The 20,502-nt window shown below is 36.0% G+C and overlaps 1 protein-coding gene across 2 annotated transcripts in view; it reads right to left on the minus strand.

Annotated features, from left to right (window-relative positions):
* Positions 1-457: 457 nt before the first annotated feature.
* LOC145695002 (uncharacterized) overlaps positions 458-20,502 on the minus strand; it is a 48,119-nt gene continuing 28,074 nt past the window's right edge. For both annotated transcript variants that reach the window (XM_081771829.1, XM_081771830.1), the window contains exons 2-3: positions 12,842-13,598; positions 458-675 (exon numbers count right to left, since the gene is read on the minus strand). In XM_081771829.1, the coding sequence (XP_081627955.1) occupies positions 12,867-13,598 (732 nt within the window). In that variant the 3' untranslated portion in view covers positions 458-675; positions 12,842-12,866. The remainder of the gene's footprint in view (positions 676-12,841; positions 13,599-20,502) is intronic.

A 20,502-nucleotide genomic window follows, 5' to 3' on the forward strand; every position in this document is an offset into this window, starting at 1 on the left:
GCTGCTACGCCATCTGTTAGCGATCGTTAGAACTACGTCCAACCTAGCGACCAACACGTAGTTAGCGCGTGAGTCGTTCTGTTTCTAACAGGCGTATTAGGAGCTTTCTTAACCTGGTGACTGTCACGCCTTTTATTTACGTGACTTCCCAGTTTATCTCCTAACGCTGGATGGATGCAGAAAATTGGGGAAGCACCGGCCAGGAATTGAACCAAGGATCACGTGAACGTGAGTCCAATGCTCTAATTAGTCGACCACGGTGTCCCTGCATATTTAAAAATAGGCATGGTAAAATTTAGCTTATAAGAAGTTTATATATATATATATATAAAGATCTCCTTTACATAGTGTACAAAGTCACACTTCTAGTTGTTTCTTTATGTATATACTAAGCATTATAGATATGTAAACACTGTTCTAGGCAGGGTGTTAAGTAATACGGCACTAATACCATAAATACAATTTTATTTATTTATTTTCAAATAAGTAAATAAATAAATATACAAAAGCAATACAATACATTATGTATTGTGAAGATATTTGTATGAAATGAAGATGTTTGTAAATATAACAAGTGAAGATGTTTGTATATGCTCTAGAAGATACGTTTCTGCTTCATTAACTGGAAGTTCTCCATTTCCCCCATCTTCTTCATTCGCCAGTCTTAGTTGACTCCTATTTGAAAGAAAGTAAAATAAAATTAAAAAAAAAAAAATGTGACAGGCAGTGTAATAGAACTGCTATCATAGGCATAATAAGTAAGCTTCGGATATTTGCATATTTGCATGCTTTCTTTCTAATATGATATCGATATGATGCGTTAACAGATATCCATTATAGTTGATTTATAGCTGAAATAACGAAGATTCATAGTTTGGAAGGTTAGTGCATGTAAATGCATAATTTATAAAATTTGGAGGCACGGTGGCTCAGTGGTATAGCGCTTATCTCTGATGTGTGGGGTCCCTGGTTCGATCCCGAGACAAGTACGTTTATGGTGGACACCATCGTGTCCGTGGGTTTTGTCTCGGTACTCCCGTTCATCCCACTTTCTCATTCCACCAATTCTTCCATTATCATTCACTTGCTTTAATCATTGTCTTCATTAGCCTAAAGAGCGTAAACGTGGGACGTTAAACTAAAAGATTTCATTTCGTTTTTTTTAAATAAATTTTTTACATTTGCCACTTTTCAAAACTGCATTTACTTAAGTCAGTCTGTGGAAGAAAGAACTTCGAGTTCACAGAAGACCATGACTTGATTTAAACTTTTAGAATAATTCTTTATCAATTGAAATTTTACGTTGAATTTGCAGGATTATGTAAATAGAGGAAAGAATGCGTAAATCACATGTTAATATCAAACAATGCTTGTTATCTTTCGGTCGGAGAATATGACTCGTCTTAAGATCGGATATACTTTTTTTAGTGGATTAATGAAGCAAGTTGACAAAGTTATTCTGATATGTGTACATCGTGTTTGAGATCGAAATGCCAAAATAGACATCTTCCAAATTATTCCTTCTGAAGTAGTGAATTTCTTGCAGGTAAGGGTTATCAATTTATGGAGGAAATGTATTCTGTAAGGCCTTTGGTAAACAAATACTTCTTTTTTTCAGTTAGTGGAAGAAAATAAGTATTATTTTGCCAAGTACACAGTGAATTTGAAAATTTTACCAAAATTCTATAAATAATGTATTTGAATATGGATCAAATGCTGTACGGCCCTGTCTTTCTCAGCCAAACATTAAAAGCAAATCTACATGAACATGGATCGGAAAGCTTTTCTTCATTGGAAATATTCTATTGTCTTAACTGTTTTACACAGTTGGTATTGTGAGTCAAGCCACAACTTTCTTATTGGTACCCGAGCCTAGCATGATGACTTTTTATTCTCCCCTGGTGCACAAAGTTGGAATTAATGGATTAATTAAGGAAAAATAGCTTTGCGTGAACTTGAGTGTAAGGTTGTCGCATTTAAAAAATACAACCGGAATTTTGAGGTATCATCACTTACAGATTTTCTTTTCAAATTTTAGGTACAATATGGAAAAACTTTCGAAATAGTTTAACACAGGGATGCAAATAAGCAGCAAAATTTTACTAGTCCAAGATAAAAGCTACTACTCCACATTCCACAATAGAAATAATTTACTTACCTTCGGTATGATATTAAATACTCGCCCGCACCGATGAACCACTCGCCCCGGGCGAGTGGTTATTTGCATCCCTGATAACATGTTAAAACGGACATACAGTTAGAGAAGCACTAATGTATAAGGAGGAGTCAATTACTGCAGATCAGGTCCAAATCATGTGCTTCAACGAACAATGAATCAAGAGTTTACTAACTTCTCAGCATGTAGTATTTTATCATTAAAGCATTACCTTCTAACAACTTGTCATACGGAAAAATAGTATTAGATTAAATAATTAAATAAATAATAATAGTTCTTTAATACAGCAATTTAAAAATTCAGTAACTATGTGCATGAATTTAGAACCCAACAATTGTTTCCATATAAATAAAGGCACAGTCCCATGTAATAGTTTTTCTACGCATCAGTAGTGCATCTCATTCTTACACTGGACGGTTTTTTTTTTTTTTTTTTTACATTAACAGATGTATGGAATTTTCTCAACAAAAATCAAGAGATTGGATATTTTACCATTTTTACTGCTTATTTTAGTGCATATTGTCGGAAGTTTTAGTGCATAGTTACATGAATATTTTACAACGTATTCTGCATATTTATCACTTATGTTTGTAAGGATATGTACTGTACCACGTAAATGTAACTCACAAACTATCAATTACATTGTTTCATGCTACAGACTTGCAGAAACAAATACATGTCATAATTTCGTTTTGTACTTTAAGTCCCCCCTTTAAAACTTCATTTCATGTCGGTTGTCAAGTTCACAGTCCTTTCCCTGAGCTGAGAAGCTTACAAACCTGTTAAAGTGTCGGACATTACTAAGGAGTTTGATTTACCAAAAATTCCTTCATATATTTACTTTCTGCCCGTCTGTCCGTCCGGAAGACAGAATCTAGGTGCATCGTCATCAAATTGGGCTGGAATATAGAGGATCAAAAGTTAAGAATTGACGTTTTTTTTTAGTGCATGTCAATCTAAGTCTATTTAATATGGCAAATCTCAAACAAGTTTCGTACGCCAGGCGACTAAAAATGTGAGTCTAGTGCCTAGTTTTTTATCTTTCTTTTTTACGTTAGTATTTCCAATTTTTTACCTGTCAGTAGTTATGATTTTCGTGTACTTGAATGAATTAAAAAATAAATTGATTATAAAGTCCAAAATTTTCATTCTTTGTCATTAGAACATATTGATCAATCCAGAAGAGTGTGCAATAAGTGTGTCAGTGCTCAAACCACAAGATACGTATGTATGGGCATAAAAACCACTTCGTTAAACTTCGCCTATATGTATACATTTAAGTGCAATTTCACCCCCATCCGAAGATGGGGGCCGCAGAAGGTAATTATGCGCATTACTTTGGAGCCCAATCATTGTTCCCTTATTAATAAAGGCACAGTCCTCTGTGTTAGTAGTTTTTCTACCATACACTAACATATAGTGTTGCTCATTCACTCTGGATACGCTTTTTCACGTTAACAGATGTATGTAGTTTTCTCAGCAAAAGGCGAAAGTTATTGGATATTTTACACATTGTATTGTCGGAAGTTTTAATGCATAGTTACGTGCACATTTTGCAACGTGTTCTGCATATTTATCACTTATGTTTGTAAAGATATTTACCCTTTTTACTGTACCACGTATATGTAACCCACAAACCATCAGTAAGACTGTTTCATACTAAGGATTTCTAGACACTATTACAATATATTCTAGGCATAAACACTAAGGTAAGCTAGTTACCAGCTTTATACCAGTAACTAGGGACAAATAATTTGTTTCAATGGGTCGAAATCTTTTTAGAAAACTCCAATTTTAATGAGGATAAATACTATTGAAATTTGTAAAATTACCCCTAAAATTGGATTAAATTTACAGAAAAGTCAGGATTTCGAGAAAGAAGACCTCTTGTGTACGTTGCAAGTAACTATAGTTTAGGGACCAAAACATGTAGACGTATTTATTAAATTGGATTTTGTATTACAGCGTCGAGTAGGTTATGAGAATTATTTTGTCCCGTAATGAGGATTATATGCTTCTAATATTCATGTCCTTTGTCTAAATAACAAATGTATAACAGAAAATAAAATCAAAATGAAAAGAACATAGCGGCTCGTGATTCTGGAACCTTGATAATAATATTAAACAATTATATTTTTACGATGTTTCTGTTAGCTTACTATTCGGTTTGTTGTAAGCAAATCTCACGCATTTGCACACTAAACTTAAGCTCTGAAACTTTGTCCAAAACCTTTAAGAAATTGGATTGATTGCGGACGAACCAGGCAGTCTGTTGACTTGATATCCAAATTCATACGAGTAGGAGAAATTAATTACAAAATATACTAATACGATTTATGAGAAGCCGCGTAAAATTAAGAAATGGGATTATCAGAGAAAAGCCGTTAAAACTAAACCAAGTATTTGGCGAAAATCTGTAACTCAACTATCGCAAAGCAGAGTTTACTGAAATTATCTATCTTCAGTTGTTCATAAGCAAGTGTTTGTTAGTGCTTTGAGCTGCACTTTTCTAGCATTTCATAATTCATAATTATGCATCTATTATCAGCAAATTTAATTATTTTGTAACAATTTCGGCTTATAAGATTTTAACGTGGATACAAATAAATAAAGGAAGATCCAGGTAAAATTTATACTGTACAAAGTGTCCTCTATGGTACTTGATATTCACAGTGAGAAAAATAATATTTGGTTATGTTTTTTTAGCCCTCTTTTAATCAAACTCCAAAATAAAACGTTTCCCGAAATAAGTTATGCCGAACGTTTGAAATTTTGCCAGTTGAATAGATTTGAACGAAATTGCTTTTCTGTGTAACAGGTTTAGTAATATAAATTATTCTAATTAATTTAATTTTTAAAAATACTATTAAGATTCACACAAATTCTGCTAACTTTGTTCTTAGGCGAAAGATAGCGGCTATTTTTTTTATTTATTTATTTACTGCAGATCTAAAAATAATCAACTTTGATCTGCACTAAACATTTATATATAGTTCTTCACTGAACACATTTGTAAACGTAAACGACTACTTACCGGTACTTGTTAGCCAAAACTGGATGTCAACGTACGTATTATATAGCTGATAATCCTCCTTGTACTGAAGGGAAACATTCCTAAACATTTCTCAATAAAAAATAAAACTACGGTGTTCGTAAGAATCTCTTTGGACAGCAACTTTTTAGAGACATTAAAATATTGAAATCAAGAAAATGTTTCGTTTCAAAACACACTATATCTATGTATATTTATGCGTCAAACTCATGCGGATTCATAACGAATCGAATTGAATTTAACAGTTCCGCACGAATTCTACAGACGGGTCCACCTGGCGTACGTATTCTTTAAAAATAAGATGATAATCTCATGAATGAAAGGCAGCATCTGATGCACTTGAATAGAAATTTATCCATGACGTAAATTTTGTGGATGTAAAAGACCTTTTCTTTCACGGGCTTACTCTTAATTTTTGGGGTCACTGTGGCTCAGTTGTAGAGCCCTCGCATAGCTCTGATGCTACGGGTTCCTGGTTCGATTCCTAGCCACGCGAGTTTGTGGTGTCAACACCGCGCCAGTGGGTTCTTTCACTTTCTTCCACATTTTCATTTCACTAATAAGTTCCTAATCGTTCCCTTGCATGTATCATTCGTCTCATTTAGCTTAAAGAACATAATCGTGAGACGTAAAAAATAGAAATTTCATTTCATTTTCTAATATTATCTTCTTAGTTTAACGACTTACGATTATAGTCCGAGGCTAAAGGAGACGTTGATGATGATAATGAATGAAATTGTGGTGTGAAGGAAACAAGAGAATCCCAAGAAAACATAGTCACACAATATGTTTCAACGTAAAAACACACAGATTAGTCACATTCTACAAAATTCAGGAATTTTCTATCCTGTCGTATGCCAGAGATTACGTCGGCGTCGGTATAAATTAAATCTCATTGAAGAAAAAGGTTAAATTTGTCTAGTGCATGGTCAAGTAGTAGCAATGTAGAAGCTTCCGAAGATGTTGCAGTAGCAGGCCCGTATCCAGTGGGGTCTAGGGAGGCCAGCCCCCCCCCTAAATTTTTGTTGGCACCCTAAAATTTTCAAGGTAGGCTTGCAAATGAACTATAATATGGTTGGATCGGCAACCCCCCCCCCCCCTACATTTTTGGGCTGGCTACCGGCCTGTGCAGTAGAGATACTTTGGAACATGTTTAGAAATAATGACGCGTGCTGGTGCAACTCAAACTAAAATTTAAACCTCCTACAAGTTAGTGGTTGTCGGATGCTTTACATCTTATTATATATATGTTTTTTCTTTCCGATATTCAGAAGTAGCAAATTTCCTTATTGCTCCTTTGTCTGTCTGTTCGTCTGTTGCCATATATCAAAGCAGAAAACAGTAAAGGTTGACTTACTATCACAACCCCTATTCTTGCAGATTTGGCCTTCCAAGTATAAGTTCCACCTCCTTCGTTAACTTTCAATTCAAACCGGAAGTAATTAGAATTAGCCATTTTTCGGTTTCAACGTTATGGTCATAAAGTGAAAACGGTAACAGATAGACAGAAGGATTTTTTTTTGAATGATTGTCTCAAGGCAATGTGCCATGACTATCCCGAACATTCTACCAAATCCGAAAGTGATTCAAATTTAATGTTACTTCAGGTTTCAATACCGATATCCGTAGAACAAAAGCGGTAAGAGATGTCGAGATGCGGTTTTCCGCAATCGATTCAGCGTCCCAAGAAAAGGTTGCATCTTCTTCATTAAGCTTCTATTAAAACTGGAGCACTTCAAATTAATCATTTCCTTTTTCAATGTTTATTGTCATAGGACGAGAATGGTAACTACGTAAAAAGGGAACGGTTTCTTTTTTTCTTTTTTCTTTTTTTTTTACAAGCAATTCAGCGTCTTCAGGCAAACTACCATAACTATCTCGAATACTCTACCAAATCCGGAAGTGGTTCAAATTTTCTACTACTACCGATATCAATAGAGCAGAAACTGTAATATATATATATATATATATATATATATATATATATATCAAAATGCGTTTTTTTCAATGAATTCTATTTCCCAAGAATAGATTCCATCTCCTCTGTTAACCCTCTATTTAAACTTCAAATAGTTATAATAAATCATTTCCGATTTCAACATCTATCGCCATAGAACAAAATGGTATTCGACAGCAAGAAGCGGCTTTCTGCAAACACTTCAGGGTGTCAAAACTTACTATCACAACCCGCAACACTCTACTAAAACCGGAAGTGACTGAAATTTACTACTATTTGTGGTTGCAATACTGATATCCGTAGAACAAAAACGGTATGAAATACCGAGATGGAATTTTTTGCAGTCGATTCAGCTTCGCAAAGATAGGTTCTATCTTCTCCTTTAACAATCTATTTATCTAAAATCGGTTCTAATTAACTATTTCTGGTTTCAACCTTTATTACCATAGAACAAAAAGAGTAAGGCGTGCCGATTAATGAAAAGTACATATACCAAATTTAATTAATGTTCTTAACTTCCTGGAATTCTCATATATGGACATGTTAAGATAATAACTGCCACCCCTCCTTGACCCCTTGCCCGTAAAATTTATAAAAATACTTACTTACAAGGGACGTATGCGAACCATGACAGCTAGATATTTATGAAAATTGGTACACTGACTAATTGTGGATTCCTAATCATCGTGATGATAGTCACTCGGTGCGGAAATACGTTGTTTATCAGCTACCTATAATACATATACCAAGCAGTGGATGGGTGAGGCTGTGCCAAGTTATATCCCAAAACATCGGAAAAAGGCAGAAAGTGAAAAATATGTGTAATTAACCTGATACCTATGGGAGGGAACACGTGACCAAGACCACGACAAAAGTGTCACAAGCAGTGTTGTCACCCCAACACAAACATACTTTTTTCAAATGGAACGTAGACCTATACCATTTTATGGCATTAAGACAATTGGCATAAAACGTGAAAGAAAATAAACAAAAGATATGTTATCAATGTTGCCAAATAAGGGAGATGTAAGGCTGTAAAGTTGAGAAATTATGGGATTCGTACAATGAAATAAACAAATCTACAACAATAACGAAACTACAGAAGGAACAAATGTGCAGTACAGAGTAAACCACAGCATGCACAGCATCTAATGACTAACGGGCTTAATACGTCAAATCGAGTGTCTGGCTAGGGCGAGAAATGTACGTGTTTTGCCATACTATATTTTGACTTTTTTGTTGTATTTTGTTAAAATATTTTGCGCCTGTATATTACTGGTAACCTGAACGGAGTGCGTTTCATCTTCATCGTTGTCTCACATGTTAACATTTTCTATACACTCGACTGACACCTAGGTATCACAGATCATTAGTCTTCGCAAATCGGTTCTGAAGTACTTTCTTGCCATATATTAATTATCTTTCGTGCCCCAGCTTTTCGGTACTCTTCCCACGCTCTACGCCGTCGTTTCTGTGGTTTGGAAGGCATGTAGGATTTTATACAGTGTTGCAATCCGAAGACTGCAATTCTTATAGCTCTCGAAATGGTTCAAGATATCGTTCCACACAAACATCATTGAAGTTGTTGCGCTACAGGAAGACTTGCTGCTCACATTTCCGCATCATGTCACATGGGACTTCTTCCTACGGCTACTCTAATACGCGCCCTTTTCGGGTGAATCCTGTATCAAGCTCGTTAGTCACTGGATGCTGTGCATGCTGTAATTTACTCCCTACTGTGCATTTGTTCTTTCTGTAGTCTTGTAGTTGTTGTACATTTGTTCGTTTCTCTGTACGGACCGCATAATTTCTCAGCTTTCGAGCCGCTTATCTCCCTTATTTGGCAACACTGATTTTCTTTCACATTTTATGCTAATTGTTTTAACACCATAAAATGATATACGTTCTATTTGAAAAACTATAAGTTTTTGTTAGGGTGACAACATTGCTTGTGTGACACTATTGTCGTGGTCTTGGTCAGGTGTCTCCTCCCATCGGTATTAGGTTACCCATTCATTTTTCATTATCCTGCCTTTTTCCTACGTTTCTGTAACTCGGCGCAGCCTCGCCCACATGTATTATAGGCAGTGGCGTACTTAAGGGACTCTTCCGGGCTTAAGCCCTCCCCGATATTTTATTTACTATCTTTTAAAGTAAATAAAATATCTTGTAGAATTTTCACATTTCCAGGAATAAAGTTAGCAAAGCCCCCTCCCGAAGCAAAATCGTAAATACAGCACTGATTATAGGTAACAGGTAACAAGGCATTTCCGTACCGAGTGACTATCACCACGATAATTATTAGAGATCCACAATTACTCGTGGTTCAACTTTCATAAATACCGGTATATCATCTAGCTGTCACGGTTCTCGTATGTCAATTGTTAGTGGAACCCTTACAATACAAATTCTATATCCTGTCTAAGTTTCAAGTTTTTAGCTCATCCGGTTTGGCCTGGGTATTGATTAATTATTCGGTCATTCAGTCAGTCAGTCTGTCTGTTAGGATTTCTTTTATATATAGAAACAAAGTATTAAACATACAAAAATATATTCATTTTACTGAGTATTTCGATAAAATCTTCCTAATTTCAATTAATTGTACAAAAGAAGATATGAAAATAGACAATGAAATTTCAAAGACTTAAAAAAAAAAACTCATAAATATTATTTTCTACACATAAATATACTTCCACATGTCCCCAGTGATAATACGAATACATCCAGTCTGTATTCAACTTCTTGCCTTGTTCTCTACATATCCCGTTTTATGTTGCAATCTTATCACGGGTTTGGATTCGTAACTCTGGGATGTTATTCACTGAAGTTGCAAACACACGATTCTTGACGTAACCCCAGGGCAAGAAGTTCAGCGGAGTGAGATCCAGTGAACGTGGTGGTCATATATTGATTCATCGTGTCCAATTCAGAGATAGGGAAATGCCGATTTGAGGGACTTCCTAATATCCAGACTCCAGTTTGGAGAAATTCCATCGTGTTAGGAAGGTGATGTGCGATTGTAAAGCTACTTGGGTGTACATGAACTGCTCCAACATGTCCAAGTTCACAAAGTCTGTTACTGTATCTTCATTAAAAAAAAAAAAAAAAAAAAAAAAAAAAAAAAAAAAAACGGACCGATGGTTCTCTCTTTCACTAGACCACACAAAACTTCAATTTTGGGCTATCACGGAAATGTTCTTTGTACACATGTGGGTTTTCAAATCTTCATATCCATACGTTATGCCGGTTGACAATCCCCGACAAATGAAACGTTGTTGCTTCGTCTGAGAACAATACATCGCCAAGAAAATCAGGATTCATATCGATACCAAATTCTTTGTGATGCAGCTTATCATCCGGCTTCATATGTTTCATAATCTGCAATTTGTACAGATACAACCGAAGCCGCTTATGCAGAATTTGATGCACTGTTGTTGGGGCCACACAGAATTGCCTAGATGTGTGACGAATGAATTTACTCGGGCTTCTCTGAAACCCCGTTCGAATTTCTTCCTTCTTCTCTTCTAACATGTGGTGGTAAGCTCTACCAGATTATTTCAGGACACTGCAGGTTGTTAGAAATTTATCACACTTTCTAAATCACAGTTCAATTGATTTAGCATCAAGTATAACTCATTCGTATTCTCGCCTGAAATTTCGTTGTGTTGAAATCATAGATTTTGCCTCAGTATACAACACCACTGCTTGCTAACATTGCTGAACAGTAGCCATTTTTGTTTATGTGACCGCAGCGCTGCGTAGTAAGCTAACGTACAACTTCAAGTCATGAAAACAAATCTTGCGGGACTTTCATTCTGTGTCACAGTTATTCCATAATTCATTACTTCGTTGACAGTAAGTAATTGAAATTAGAGAAATTTGAACCAAACACTAGCGCAAATACCATGGGGATGAGGGGATATGTGCCCTTCAATCTTGGAAGTGAGTGGGACTATCCTCCCAATAATCCGATTTGAAAGGTGTTTTTTTGGGGAGAAATTTGATGATTTGTGTCCGATTGCCAGAAAGGAACGTGAGATGAAATTGATGTGCACCAGAATAAGCCTCAAATCTGCCCACCTCCCAACGCTGAAGACAACTCTGATCCTCCACAACATTGTTTTTCAACTTCATAAATATTTGGACATCGCAATATATATATATATATATATATATATATATATATATATATATATATATATATATGGGAGCGGTCTTATCCGTCCCCCCCCCTCCCTCCAATGTTGAAGACAGATTTGCGCCGCTGGAACCAAACACTCAGTATAAACGTTAATAAGTTAAACATACACTCGAAACGTTACATTTGTATAATCCCAAAGCAAAGCGAGATCTAGTAATCTTCTTGGAGTGAGCAGGGGATGTAAGCATTCCCCTAATTTATATACAAAGTATATAGTTCTTACATAAACTTTACTCAATAAAATACTATAAAAAACATGGAATTCTTATCGATAAAGAACATTGGCCTCCTTCTCTCCCCAAAGTAAAATCAGAAGTGACACTGCAGGGAAGCTTACTCTTTCCCGTTTCCTGAGAGTTAAAAGTTGAAGTTTATAAACTTTATTTGAAAATGTATTTTTGGATGATAAAAGTAAATATTTTAGCTTTGATGCTTATTTGTATACAATTTTCAACCAACAGGGCATAATAATCGTAGAACGTATAACTGAAGGACTTGCCAAGACTACCACAGAGAAGCGTTAAAACATATAGCTTAGTGTGCGTAGTTACTGTTTCAATTTCTGTTAGGCATGTCAAATATTTTGACAGAAACGTTGATACCTAAAAATGACTCAGATCGCATTTCATACAGAATATCCCGTCTTAAGTTCTATATAAATTCAGTGTTGTAGGAGGACAACCAAAAGAAATCTATCTATAGTCATAAAAAGTGAATTGATTATTTTGTGTTACCTCATCATGCAATAACTACTGAACCAATTAATATTGTACAGTCCGCAGCAAAAAACCTGCAACATGAGCATGGAAGTTTATTGTGAAACTACGCCTAACAGCGCAGGGAATCGACATAACTTGTAAGTAGCACGAATCATGTCAGGGAAACCTCGGCGTCCTGAAATGTTACATCCGATGTCCTGAAATGTTATTAGACTTTAGCTGAAAGTGTTTACACTTTCTATCAGAAAATAATTTACTTACATAGACCTCAGATAGATGTACCAATCAATAATCTTGAAATCTAACAATTATGAAGGATTACGTGGCAATTGTTTATTTTACTAGTTATGGTAGTGATTTACAACTTACAGCTTCCGAGTTTATGAAGAAGGCGCTTTGCAAGAGACTGAAATGAAATGAAATAAACGGTCTTTATGATGTATGCATGTGGGCTTAAGAGTAAGATTCAAACAGAATCAGTTGCAATATAACTACGATATACGTAAGTGTAATTCAACTATTCCAATTTGCGAAATGCTGCATCCTGCTAGATAGTAGCCTAAATATGTATCTATTCGTACATTATGAAGATCGGAGATACGTCAATTCTAAAACGACCTTATATATTACGCTAAGGATATGGCTATACCTTTTCTATTTTGAAGGGCAATGAATGGCACATTTGCAAGTGTTCTTAATTATTACATTAAAGAGATTTAAAGAACTAGTTACTTACCGCACATACTATCGAGGTTGTAGTCTTAGCCATGATAGGCAGCGGCGAATGGAGCTGCAGCATATCCAACCTTTGCCACGGGAGCAGCGATTCCTACACCAACATGTGGTACAGGAGCGGTGTAGCCGAAGCCAAAACCTGGATTGAATGGAGCAGCGTAGCCAACTTTAGCAACTGGGGCTGCAGCAATGCCAACCTTGGCAACAGGTGCGGTGTAGGTATTGCTATAGCTAACTCCATAACCCGCAGCAAGACCTCCATACCCTACTTTAGCAACTGCGGGTATAGCACCAAGGGCTGGGGCAGCGTAGCCAACTTTGGCAATTGCTGGAGCAGCTACAGTATGACCGTATCCATATCCAAGGCCATAACCTACTTTAGCCACTGCTGGAGCGGCAATAGGAGCACCGTAACCACCATAACCAAGACCGTAGCCAACTTTAGTCACTGCTGGAGCGGCAATAGCAGCACCATAGCCGCCGTAGCCAACACCATAACCAACTCCGTAGCCGACTTTTGCAACAGCAGGAGCGGCAACAGCAGCACCGTAACCAAGACCGTAACCAACTTTAGCTACGGCTGGTACAGCAGCACCTACATGACCTCCATAGCCAATGGCAGGAGCAGCAACAGCAGGGGCAGCGTAGCCGTAGCCAAGACCTAAAGCTCTCTTTTCCTTGTTGTTGTCACCTTCATTTGGAGTTGTGGTCTTCATCTGGACAGAGCCGATGACCAAGTAAATCATCAACAAAGTAACCTGTAATGAAAACAAAAATACTCATTAAATTTTATGTCGACCTCCTTGTACACATACATGCAATAAAAAATAGTGTACTTATCTTTACCAGAGGTGGTAAGTTTAAGTGTAATGTTGGGCTTAGAGATTAAAAATGCCACTTCTTTTACTTTATTTGTTCTTTCAGCTATCATAAAACCGTGTCCACAATGAACTTTTCAAGTCTAACTTTCATAAGATACACATTTTTGCCCTGTACAGTACAATGCTTGACCATGTCTAGAACTGGAAATGTAAGGGCTCGAAAACAAACGTCCTTCTTTCTTTTTTGGACTCTCTTGAACATTTTCGCTTTAATGAAAAAAAAATACCAGTACGTTTCGCCTTTCTTTTCCCATTATAGTGAAAAAATATTTAATTACTGCATTCTGAATGAAAAAAATAGAAATACAATAATCAAAGATATAATCTCTGATCAATAAATACGGTGAATGAATTGCTGGTATGTGGAGTACTTGGTACTATTGACTGACGATCAAGTTAATGAACCTTATTTATGTCTGCCTTCGTTTGTTTCAGCCGTATAGTTTCAGACATGTAATTTAACTATACACTTTGTAAAAGTAAGGTTTAATGGAGCGACTTTGTTCCGGGTGAAATGGAGTAATATACGAATGTCAAATTCTGCTTTAAGCTTTTAAAAAATGCAATGGGAATGTTAAGATACGCTGCGCCAGGTGTAAGGAACAGTACTCTATCAAAAAAGTGTGTACAAATAGTACAAGCGCTTCCGTGATGGTCAGGATATTGTGAAAGACATGTACTAGGTAATGGCCGTGACGCTATGCACCGACGGAAACATCGAGAAAATGCTCCAACTCTAAGCCAAAAATCGTCATCTGACGATTCGAATGTTGGCAGAGGCCACAAGTGTCATATGATATTGTTTAGACAATTGTAACAGAAAAATTGGGAAAGCGTAAACTGTGTGCCCGCTTGTTCCTGTGCTTTTGCCTAAACTGTGGGGACGTCAACACCGCGCCGAACAAGAACTCAAAGATGCATACCTTTAGATGTGTAATAAAGAATTTTGATATTTCAATGCAATTAGCATAGGTTGAAAAGGAGCTACAAGACCAAGACTAGAATATTCGTTTTTCCAACCTAGTGCGAATCAAATCAAGAAATGGTCCTGTACCACTAGTTAGGATTTTTTCTCAACACCCGGAAGATGCAACCAAAATCATAAAGGAAGGACCGTACATTCAGAAGATACTCCCAAGGAAGATGTGTCTAGATCTATAGGACGGACGTTTCTTGTTGGAACTGTTTCAAATATGGTCATTCTGGCCGTTTCTGTAAAACCTCAAGAGTGTGCTTCAGGTATGATGATATCCACGACGCTCGAAACAAGTCAATAAACATTTCTACACCATCTCCAAGAAAAAAGAGTCATCATACTGGAAGCAGCAAATATTGAAAAAGACCACACAATCCTGGTTTTACGAAATCAGTGCCAAACACCCTTTTTGATGAAGACAACAAAATGCGGTCCTTGCAAAATACAAAACAGTATCCAATTAGACTATATATATATATATATATATATATATATATATAAGCCAATCAGAGGGTAGAAATAACAACCAATTAGATGTCGATAATCTGCTTCAAAATACAGCCAATGAGACGCAACAGACTGCTTCAAACATCAGGAAGGCCAGCAATTCCTCAATCCTTAACGCAAAACAAAAAAATATGCAATAGATATCTTTCTCATTACGCATCACTTCTTTCTATGTACACAATTGAGACTCGCGTGTAAATGTCTAGCTAACATAGAAACCATGACACCACACACCGACGCATGCTTTACGCTTACTAACCCATGCAGAAGAAGAACATATATGTAGGTTGGTGCTTCATTCACGGGGCGAGCTTTCTTCCTAAGAGGTCCTCTTATCTCTATCATTTTTTTCTTTACTACGGTTAGACTACGGCAGGTTTTTCTTCGCAAAGTCACTCAATCTACAGCTCCTACTATCGATCCTCTTTCCATTGAGTAATAGGGTTGGTATACTCTCTTCTCTTGTAGTAGAAGAGCTATCTTGCGATTTTAGTGACATCCAATATAAGTACAACCACACAAACAATATTCTGGCTTAATACCAATATATTAAGCCAGAATACACAATCGGATGACTCAACAGCTACAAACTCAAAGCTAAAGGATTATCCAAGAGACCGAGGATCAGAAACATATCAATCTAGAGGTGGAAAACAACTGATATACCTTCTGAAGTCAGTAAAGCAACACCAACCTACATCATCCATGGAGACTTTATGTAAATTCATTGTATGACTCATGCCTATAATGCAATTATTGAAGATTTCTGCTCACAGCAAAATACATAGATTTGCTGAGGAGATTCGAAAGAAAACAGAATGTGATTATACAAAGACTCTCTGTAGACTCAAATCTTAAAGATATCAAAGAAGTAATGGATTTTCTGTCATCTCAGTACAACAAATGAAAAGTACCAATTTAACTCAATATTCTTTTGACAGAGCTCCAATACCAATATTTCTGGTCACTATTCACAAATTTCCAGGAGACTCCAAAGCTAATATTCCTTAAATATACGATCTTAATAATGTAATATGTTACAAGATGTCGTTGAATCCCATCAAACAAATGAGCTTCTACAGCCCTTCCGCTACCAGCGGTTTCGACATATTCGAACTTTCTGTTGAGCTATCCTACGATATACACAGTATACAATGTCCTCACTCACATGAGCTACTACCTCAAGAAAATAAATAAACAACTCTCCTTCCGCGGAAATTGTGCGGAAGGTCATCAGATCAACTTCTAAGGCGGCAAGTTGTTTCAAGTGAAGAGAGAGAGCACAGAAAGCAGACGTAAATATCAAGAACTACAAAACCATAGCAGTAAACATCCTTTCCCAAGTAGAATTTCTCTTATGACATCATCTTCAAATTCTTCATATGCAAACAAGACAGTGGGATCTAACAACCTAGAAAAACATCCACTTCCAAATGGCGTTAATATCACTTAAGGGCAGCAAAGAGCTATTCAAAGGTTTAAACGTGACATCCATACAAACAAGATTAAGGGGAAAATACTTTTAAAAAATCGCAGAACCTACAGACTTAACTTCACAATTTGCCATTCTCATAGAATTGGCAAACGAAATATTAGATCCTGGAACAGTAAATAACAAGAAAAACATTAAGTCCTGTACCAAATAGGCCGAGCATTGCTTTTTCAGGACACACATAAAGATAAATGACATACATTACAAATCACATCCATTGGCTCTACATCAGGACCAATGCACAAATGCTCTTCAAAGGGACTCGAATTTCCCATGGATTTCTCCTCACGATCGTCAGCCTAACACTTCAGACCGCTGGACTATAACACACTGGCTTGAAGGAGATGGATGATTGATGAAAGTGATGCTTATGTGGAGAATTGACGGAATGAGAATGTGGAAGGATGCGAGAGAACCTGGGGAAAACTCCACGGATATACGTCATCCTTCAAAATTCAAGTAACCTGAGATCAAACTAGGGTCCACTCAGATAGAGGTAAGCTTTCTACCACTGAGACCCATAGCTATTAGAACAAACAGGGGACACGGAACAGCCAATTTCCGTTAAAATTTTGACATATATACAGGGTGGACCATTTACCTTGATACGCCCTCGTAATTTAAGCCCTGAAATTTTGTATCACAGAAATATTGGCAGGAAGACATTGTCTAATTTATTCTTTGATACCACAAGACTGACAATGTTGCTAACCCAATAAAAATTGCATTTTTTAAATAGCACTATTTCAACTTATTTTATCTTATTTCAAATCTACAAGTTTAACGAAAACATTTATTATACAGTGTTGCAAACTGAGGACACTACAGAATCACATAAATCTAAATTTTGGTGGTCTCTATAGCAGTAACATCGCAAATGAGACAAATGGGACAAATTTATATGTAAAGTACTTTAGTGTCAAATAATACTAGATAAAGATATGACGGATTTCGAATGAATACGAAGAAAGTTACAAGGAATTGAAAATTAGACTTTATTCAAAAAGACTTTATTTAGCAAAACTGCTTAGATAAGTAATAAGAATGTTTAAATGGTATTCACCAGGTTATGGCGTGTGCTAATGATGTAAATATAATAGGAGATAACAGGAGAACAATAGAAAGAAATGTTGAGGTCTTATTATAACTTGTAGAGACATGGGTTTAGAAGTAAACGCAGATGAAACTAAATATATGGAAGTTCCTCGTTATCGTAATACTGCAAATTCTGGATGCGTTAAAATATCAAATAATATTTTCGATAAAGTGGATACTTTCAAATATCTAGGATAAATATTAACAGACGAAAACCGTACTCACGAAGAAATTAAATGCCGACTAAAAGCAGGGAATTCGTGATATTATTTACTTCAAAATCTTTTGTCTTCGCAAATTCTGTAGAGGAATTTGAAGTTTAAAATATGTAAAACGATAATCATGTCTGTTGTGCTGTATGGTTGCGAAACATGATCGCTTACTCTGAGGGAAGAACTTAGACTGAAAATATTTGAGACCAAGATACTGAGACAGAATAGGGAAAGGCGGAAACTTCATAACGACGAACTGTATAATTTAAGCCATTTTCCAAACATTGTAAGGATCATCCAGAAGAATCAGCTGGGCAGGTCATGTAGCCAGAATATAAGAAAGTAAGAAGACTTTTAAAATTTTAACTGGAAATCCAATAGGCAAACGACCATTAGGAAGACTTAGACACAGATGGGAGGATAACATTAAGAAGGACCTTGTAGAAATAGAAATACAAAGTGGAGTTGGCTAAAGATATACCGGTAAATCAATGGAGAGCTGTTCTGAACGCGGCGTTAAAACACTGGGTTCCATAGGCCATAGAGTTAGTTATTTAGTTAGCTAGCATTTATGACGGCATCATGTCCCTTTACTAAAGAGTTTTTATTTACCTTATTTTATAGGTGTGGCTGCAAATATGGTGGCTTACCAAAGTAATACTTCTTAATGTTAAGAAATGAAAACTTTTAATTTTAAATGATCTAATCCAGTTTTCTTTAATCTTTTTTCAATTTTTTACAAACTAACTGTGTAATTTAGTCCTACAGCACATCTACATTTTTTTTTTTAAATACATAATGTCATTTCTTTAAAATCATAAAGAAATATTACTTACAGAACTGCCACTACTTGACTATCAAAATATCTTTTGTTGCAATTTTGGAAGATGAAAATAATATATTTCTGTTACGCAGGATAAACTTTTATTAGCGTCAATATTCTCCCAACAAAGAACTGGTTCCGTCGCGGCACAATACAGTATAACATGCCAAGGCACACCATTTGAAAATGATCACCTAACCATTCACTACTTTTTATTTATCTTTATATATTAACACTCTAATCAATCCAAATTTTGCTCTTAGAAATCCTGTTTCTGTTCATGAGACTAGAAATCAACCACTACGAGGTTTTTTTTTTTTTTTTTTTTTTTTTTTTTTTTTTTTTTTGCAAATAAGAGGAATCATATTACCTTCTCTAGAAGTTTCTGATCGAATTTTGCACGCACCCAAGGAGGGATTATGGTGATCGCATCTGAATGAGATGATATATGAACGACTTGACAACCGAAACGATGAGGATATGTCACATTTTTTAGTACATCTATCACACCACCACCACCAATTGAATGGAGTATGTCACACAGGATCTTGCTAACCACGTATAGGATACTGCACATAAAAATGTGGTGCTTTCTGCTCAGGCGGTGTGTTAGAAGTATAAACACGATCAATCAGCAATAACAGGAAGACACTACAGTTGTGACTCAGATTTTTTTTTTTAACATTATGAGTTATATTAAGCGATATGGTAGGTATTCTTATAAATACGTCACAAGTTGTCATTGTTTACCTGCAGTGGCGTATTTAGAGGGGGGCTTCCAGGCTTCAGCCCACCTGAAATCTTACTTACTATACTAAAGTAGTATATGAAATATCTTGCAGAATTTTCACATTTTCAGGCAAAGCCCCCCAAAAGTTAGCAAAGCCCTCCCCGAAACAAAATCGTAAATATGCCACTGTTTACCTGGAATGTTCTTTGTTTTTGTGTCTATTTTTCACTTATCGATCTACATTAAGAAGTCATTATTTTTTGTGAGAATTGTTTATGAATATATTCCTACAACTCCATATTTTTAAGGAATTTGGTTTTACCAAAAATTCCTCTATAGATATATTTAGTCTGTCTCTCCTTATGTTCGTCCGGGAGAAGCAAAATCTCAAAAATTATTTGATGGATCATTATCAATTTTGGTCAAATTATAGAATCAAAACTTAGGAATAGAGTTCGTTAATGGGGGTGATCCATCCAGTTGATTCCGTGAGATAATAGACAATCAATTATCGCTTCCCCATGCATTCATAACCGAGGAATTATGGATATTAACCTTCGTCGATAGACTTATCTGCAGTATTGTTAAGATTAGCAGGTTAGCATAATGCTCAGGATACAAATACTAATCTGTCCGTAGAATACAAGGCTAAAATAAAACTATATCCAGCTTATACAGAGTCGTTTTGATGTATGACATAAAGGCCTGACTACTGCAGGAAACATATATTAGCTGAACTCTTTAATATGACACTAATCACGCGTCAGAACGACTCTGCATAAGGCCTTATGACTTTATACTTCAGAAAAGTCAGAAATACTTTCTATTTTCAAATTGTCGTTTTTAAATGTATTACTCAAGTTTTTGAGGTGGGGAGGGAAGGATCATGGGAAATTGCAAAATATTCAAACTTCAATTTTCATGTTTTGTATACTGTGGCAATACT

Source organism: Thermobia domestica, chromosome 9 (assembly GCF_964235325.1).
Source record: "Thermobia domestica chromosome 9, izTheDome1.hap1.1, whole genome shotgun sequence".
Taxonomy (NCBI): Eukaryota; Metazoa; Arthropoda; class Insecta; order Zygentoma; family Lepismatidae; genus Thermobia; species Thermobia domestica.